General features: G+C 42.3%; 1 protein-coding gene across 1 annotated transcript in view; it reads right to left on the reverse strand.

Annotated features, from left to right (window-relative positions):
- The window catches only part of LEMD3 (LEM domain containing 3), a 70,115-nt gene that overhangs the window by 12,737 nt on the left and 50,313 nt on the right, over window positions 1–7,065 (reverse strand). Inside the window, exons 4-6 of the mRNA XM_014519382.2 lie at window positions 5,126–5,193; window positions 1,839–1,918; window positions 1,601–1,746 (exon numbers count right to left, since the gene is read on the reverse strand). Coding sequence (XP_014374868.2) covers window positions 1,601–1,746; window positions 1,839–1,918; window positions 5,126–5,193 — 294 coding nt within the window. The remainder of the gene's footprint in view (window positions 1–1,600; window positions 1,747–1,838; window positions 1,919–5,125; window positions 5,194–7,065) is intronic.

A 7,065-nucleotide genomic window follows, 5' to 3' on the forward strand; every position in this document is an offset into this window, starting at 1 on the left:
CAGACTCGATGATCTATTGAGGTCCCTTCCGACCTTAACATCTATGAATCTATGAATCCCATTTAACGTTTCTGTACTGGAATGGGCAAATGAGAAATTATATGCTCCCTATGCTCAAAGCAGCAATTGTGAAGTCTCTGTCCATCTTCAGAAGCTGATAATCCAATTTATATCAATCTTTCAGGAATGGTCAAAGCAACAGAGGGAAATGCAATTGTTGCTCTATTTGCTCGCCCCCTTCAGCTCCCACACGGGAAAGGCACTTCATTTATTATGTCTTTAAAATAAAGAAACAGTTTGACACTACTACTACCTGGCTCTTCTATAGTAGCTAACAACTTTAGATCTCAAAGCACTTTGCACAAGAGGTCCATATCACTGTCCATATTTGACGTATTTAGACACCGAGGCAAAGTTCCTAAAGAGAATGAATGCAACTTGTTAAGTGTACCCCGGAGGGCGCACAAGCGGCCAGACAGAGAGCAGTAGTGTGGCAAGTGGCTGAGCAGCGACAGCACAGCGTCTGTGCAGCCCTGCTCTCACCCTGCTCCTGTGAGGCAGCAGTGTGGAATGGCAGTGCTTTGTCCCCGCCTGCCCCCTGGGACATTTCAAAGTACCCCCAGGGGTACGCATACCCCTGATAGACAACCCCTGTACTATGGCATATTACCTTGCTACAGAAAAGGTAACTAGCAGTTGGGACAGTTAACCTGGTGCCCCAACAGTTTTTGAGGATTATTGAAGGACTTTTTCCTCCCTCCTGTTGCAGACGTGCAATTCAGTTAACAGTTATTGGGGGCAGCAATTTACAACATTGAATAGATGAACGACATCTAGTTTTACATCTCCAGCACTTCTAAGAGTGCTTCTGTAGCAGAGTAAACACAGAGTGCACTTGAGATCTATTTGCAGTAGACTCTGTTTAAATTAAAAAAAGATCTTTTCCCTAACCTGAGGTTGCAACTATGAAAAAGACTATTCCCCCCATCCTCTGTCTGGCAGATAAGTATCATTATTTCTTTTAAGATATATAACTAAACAAAAGATCCCCATGCTCTTTTCCCTCAACACTACACTACCACAATATGCTAGGTTATTTGGAAATCAGATAGTAGTACAGAGTGCTCTCAGGACATTTATGAAATAGGATATCACAGAGAGCACATTTTTTAAGGGCTTTCAACATGATTATTCTGCAGATTATCTGTAATTGTTACTGTTCTTTGTCTAGAAAAAGTCTTAAGTCCTCTGAAACTGATGACATAACTGTTTTAAATTGTTATTTTTAAGTACTTATCCCCATGAAAGTTCAAACAAATTAGTAACCAAAAAGTAAGGGAAAATAAAAATTTGGGCTTTTTACATTTGTTTACACAGTTGAATTAATATTACATACATATATACACACCAACCCTTCTTAAAACTCAATCAGTTTATTATTTCCCATAAATCACAACAGCTAATTTGTCTACCTCACAAAATGACACAATGTTTAACAGGATTAAAATATAAACATTCTGCAAACTGCTATTCTCCTTTCTCTACACAACTACAAACGTGCACATTATTTAAATACAATCTATTTACAGTTGTAACTTACCCAAAAGCAATATTGATAATCTGTGAGTTACATTAATAAATGCACGGCGAAAACGACACTTAAAAGACATCTGTGGACTAGTAGATTCCAAGTACTTCACATCTGTTATATTAGTTAATTCCTCGTTTGGGTCGTCGCCAATGCACCTATTTAAAAGCATTGAAGAACAGTTTTACAATCCAAAACATTTCTTGTAAGAAAAAAAAAAATCAAAAAGCTATGAATTATAGTCACTTACTTTATTCCAACATCTTCCCCATTATTCAAAATCCAATGCAATGCTGTATTAAGCACATCTTCATAGTCTGGACCTAAACTCTAGTCAGAAACAAAACGCAAAAAATGAACAATTTAATCATCAGAATAGCTTAATGAAATGTTAGCGACATTGTATAAAGCAGGGGCAGGCAATTATTTTGAGCAGAGGGCCGCTTACTGAGTTTTGGCAAGCCATCGAGGGCCATATGACAGGCAGCCAGGGGCACAAATATTACCGTAAAAGCCGCGCTATCTGGCATCTTACAAGCCGGCATGCTCTACTAACTGGCATGCCGGCTTGTAAGATAAAGTGAAACCGGAAGTGCCCACCGCAGCACTTCCGGTTTCTGTGAGCCGCCATGGCCAGGGGCAAAGCAGCCTGTGCTGCCGAGCCCCCATGGCCTGGGGGCATAACAGGCTGCGTGGGGCTGTGCGGGGCCTGCGTGGGGTCTGCTCCCTGTCCCACAGAGCCCGCAGGACAGACAGCAATACAACAGGAGGGACAGCGATGCAGCAGGAGGGACAGAGGGACACCCCAGACGTGGCGGGAGAAGCGGCAGCCGGGGCCGCTCAATTAACCAGCATATTTTGTTATCTGGCATCCCCCGTTCCCAGGGGATGCCAGATAACAGAGCTTTTACTGTACTTTTCTAAATTTCTTTAGGGGCCCCTGCAGCCGGATAAAATGGCCTGGTGGGCCACATCCGGCCCGCAGGCCGCATTTTGCCCACCCCTGATATATAGTATATTAGTAGCCAATAATGGTTTTACTGTCACAAAACTTTAAAATCAAATACAATTTGACACACATGGGTTAGGTACAAACGTTACACTTATTACGTGATAAATGCCCAGAAAGCATTCCACAGCCATAACTGAACCAACATTCATGGCACAGAGTGCTTTAAAAAATGGTAGGTCCTACTTTAAGTTAACTTTGGATGGATGTGGTATCAGACTAAAAGCGCTTTAATGAACATCTGTACCAGATCCCATTGCAAATTAAGGTAGGACACATTCCACTTGCATGCCAGGGGCCCCTAGCTGGGCAGCCTGCTAGCCTTGGGTCAGTGCTCATCCGCTCCAGGTAAGCACTGGCTCAGACCCACACCCTGACCTGTCACAGAAAGGAGACAGAAAAGGCTCCATTCTCCTTGCTGTGCAGCCGGGCGCAGTGGGGGAACAGAGCCCCTTCACCATATGACCCAGCCCCCTCCCCTCCAGTTTTCTGGCTAGGGTCATGGAAAAGGGGCTGGACTGGGTCCACACAGCAGGGGGGCTGTCTCCATACCCCTCCTGCCTGCCCCAGTCTCCTGACAGCCACAGCTTAGGAGCTGTGCAAGGCTTTTCACTGTGCTTGGAAGTGGGGGCAGGAAGGGGAAGAGAGCAGAGCCCACCTGCCAGATCCAAGCCTGCGAGCTGGGGAGGCTGGAATGCATGGCAGGGGGACTCCATTCCCCTGCCCGCCCGCCCCTAGTTCCTAGCACAGTGAAAAGCCACATGTGGCTCCAAGCTGCAGCCATCAAGAAGCCGGGGAGGAGGAGGGAAACAGAGCCCCCTTGCTTTGTGGGCCCGATCTGCCCCTCCCCCCTAAGACCCAAGCCAGCAAGGTGGGAGGTGGGCTGCCCAGCATGGGCATTCCCCTGCCCACCCCCCCCCAGGCACCAGCACTGACAGCAGCCAGCTGGCAGGGAGGCAGGGCTGGGGAGAGGTGCTGCAATAGCCAATCAGGGGTGGCTAGCTGCTGGGCATTCTCCAGCAGCCTCTGGAAGGCATACAAGAGCTGCCACAGCCTGCTGGCCTCCACCAGTGCAGGCAGGCTCCGAGCCCTCCCCTCTCCCCATAAACAGCAAACATCTGTTCTTTTCACTTTAGACCTAATATAGAGGCTTGAGTAAAAGTGCAATATTTAGAGCACTTCTGCCGTGGGCTTTCTGAACATCTGTACTTGGCCAAAATCACTCCAAGATCACACAGACTATAAGCAAGGCTAGTGAGAAACATGCCACTTCCTCGCACATGAATATTTTTTACATTAACATTAAGAAAGCCACTAGGGGGAGATAATCTTTCTTTAAAATTAAAACCCAAACTAGAGGTAAACCTACATATAAACTTTGTTACAAGATAAGCTGTGATGCTTGCATTTTCCAAAGACAAAACTGATTTATATTGCTAGTATATTACATATTTAAAATGCAATTGAATTCACATACATTTCACTATTATACCAGTGTTTCTACTACAACAGCACACATAAGCAAAGATGCAAGTACCTGCACTACATGTTAGTGACAGTGACTGACTATCCCTTTGCACAGGTTCCAGCAGCTGATCTCCAAAGTTCACTCCTTCATACCCCCCTTTCCAGAGACTAAAAAAAAGCTAATGGTGACCACTGTTTAAAACAGCATTTCTCAACCATGGATCAGGACCCAAAAGTGGGTTGCACAAATATATGAAAGGGTTGTGGACATACTTTAAAAATGGATTCTACTTTAAAGGAGAAAAATGTGGGAAAGCATGACTTTTCCCTGGCACACTGGCAAAGTTCTAGCTTGCAAGGGGCTGCTTGGAGCCCCCAAGCCCCAGACACCCCTTGCCCCACAATGGTGGGGGTAGGGTCTGTCTGGGGGCAGCAGGTCAGGAGTGGGGGGCACTGGGTCGGGACTGGTCATTGATGTTTACAAATGGGTCCTGGTACAAAAAAAAGGTTGAATCACTGGTTTAGAGGACCACTTTCCAGAACCTGAAGCAAGAAACTGGCTGCTAAGAATACAGTAAATTTAGGTCATCATTCCTCATGTAAAAGGGAACTTGACTCTTCTCCTTCCTAACATCAAGCAGTTAAAAACACAATGAAGTCCAAACAGTCAGTTTTATCAACTTCAACTTGGATAACTTGTCCTTTCACAGGTTTATAATTCATGAGATTAATGCTGTGCCTTACCTCTAGGTTGTTTCAACACTTCATGCATAGATGGAATGCTAAAAGTAATTTAAGCATTTGACAAGCATCTTTCCTTTTTAAATTTCCATTCATGGCCTGGCTTAACTACAAAAGTGTTTTACCATCTTACTCCCAAGGCCCAAAGCAGAAAAAAGTATATGTAGTTCACATAAACAGTGTTAAATTTTGAATAAAATTAAGATGATCACAGTCAAACTTTAATTCTGCTGCTATGCTACACAGCAGCAAACACTAATGTTAGCTTATGCAAACCTTAAAAAGTTAAGACGAATGGAAAATACTTTCTCACTGCTTACTTTTAAATATACAGCTGCATCCTGGATGGTAAGATTTCTCCGAACAGGGCTGCCACAGTCATGATCTCCTGGCAAAAAAATAAATGAAAAAAATAAAAGACTTACTTTTATTTATTAATTACTTTGAATTATTAAACACAAGACACCCAAGTACAAGCTTTCCTTTTATTCTAAAATATACATGTGTCCAGTAATTAATGTCCTGCAAGCTGCTCTTCTATAGATGTATTTGGTATAACTTTTTAAGGTGAAAATATCTTGAACCAAAATAAATAGTGTACTATACATCTCACACACCCTATTATCATAATAAATCACAGATGTAGATCATTAAATTTATTGGAGAAGGTAAGGTGCTTAGATGTTAAACATTATGAAAAACCTCAATGCAATTGTACACTTTCTATTTTCCCTCCTTAACTCACTTTAATACAACTTTGCAAATACTAATTCACAACTTAAAAACCAATGCAAGTCAGTCCTGACAACCACAAGATATACACAACTATCTTCCTAGCAAGCCTCAGTTACAGTTACATGAACAGCAACTTTTAAACTAACTTTTAACTGTTGGCATTTCAGAACAAAAAACATTCTCATTTTTAAGCTTTAATATAAATACTATATTTCTTCCCTTTGGGATTTCCAAAGAGTTCAGATATCATAGAATGAACAATACTATACCTCTAGACAATATTAAGTCTCAATATCCAAAAGAACTAAAATTTAGTGATATACTTGCTCGTGTGGGATCTGGCCAAAGAGAAGAAAAATAAAAGAATCTGTGGTCCTGCGACACTGAACTGATATGCGTGAAGATACCTTAGGTAGTTTTTTTCTGCTATTACAATTCTACTGTCTCAAGGCAGACTGGAGAAACTGAATAAGAACATTCACTCTGATTCAAGACAAAAAAAAAAAAAATCCATGCTACCTTCCTAAATCCATGACAAAAAGGATTATCCCCAAAGCTGTAAGGAGGCTAGGAATACAGTTTGTGCACACTGAACATTTAAAACTAAAATTAAAACCAAAACCATTACAAAACAAGTAGCAACAACTTTATGCTACTGCCATCTGAATGAACAAAGAATAGCTAATTTTGGAAGACGATGGATTAGCAGATGGTAAATATAACCAATGTTCTTGGCTATATTTTCCTATGGGGGTGGGGAAGAGAGCTTTTTTGGCAGGCATACCGCAAGTTAGTTATCCCTGCACCCTTCCTGAGGCTGCCCATGCGCCACTTGTGGCACATGCTGCAGGCTGACCATCCCTCCTTCCTAAAGAACTGATCACTGTTGAAAATGCTATTGTAATGGGATGTGAATGTTTAAGGAATCCTGAATTTGTTAGAGAGCATGATCCAAGAGTCTTACAGTTCCAAGTAATTAATTTCTCTCATATTCTCTTGGGTAGGCATTTCCCTTGAATAACTAGTCTAAGAGTTTGTACTCTAAGAAACTCACACCTATAACCCATAAATCAAGGACAAAATTTGCAAGGGGGGGGTGTCAAGCAGCAGGGTAAAAGAGGGGTTAGAGCAGTGGCTTTCAACATTTTTACACTCAAGGCACCCCTCAGAAAATGCCAGCTCTGAATTTTCACTTATTTTTTGACCACGGAAAAATTACACAGCAATTTTTTTGTTACCAAGAACTCAGAAAGACCACAGCGGATCAGAATGTTCTTTTAAGACTATGGATCCTTATTTGAAATCATTGGGTTTATCTTGCAAATCATGTTTACACACCTAACAGTGTTAATATTGCATGGCATCCTGTAGCACCCCTGAAAGGATTTCAAGGCACATCAGCATACCGTGGGACCCTAGTTGAGAATCCCTGGGTTAGAATCTCAAAGAGCTAGTGAGTAGGAGGCCTGCCTGGTTTGGTAAATGTAGATTCAATTTGGTTGCCATTTTACAGGGTACCTTGCGG

Source organism: Alligator sinensis, unplaced genomic scaffold (assembly GCF_000455745.1).
Source record: "Alligator sinensis unplaced genomic scaffold, ASM45574v1 scaffold65_1, whole genome shotgun sequence".
Taxonomy (NCBI): Eukaryota; Metazoa; Chordata; order Crocodylia; family Alligatoridae; genus Alligator; species Alligator sinensis.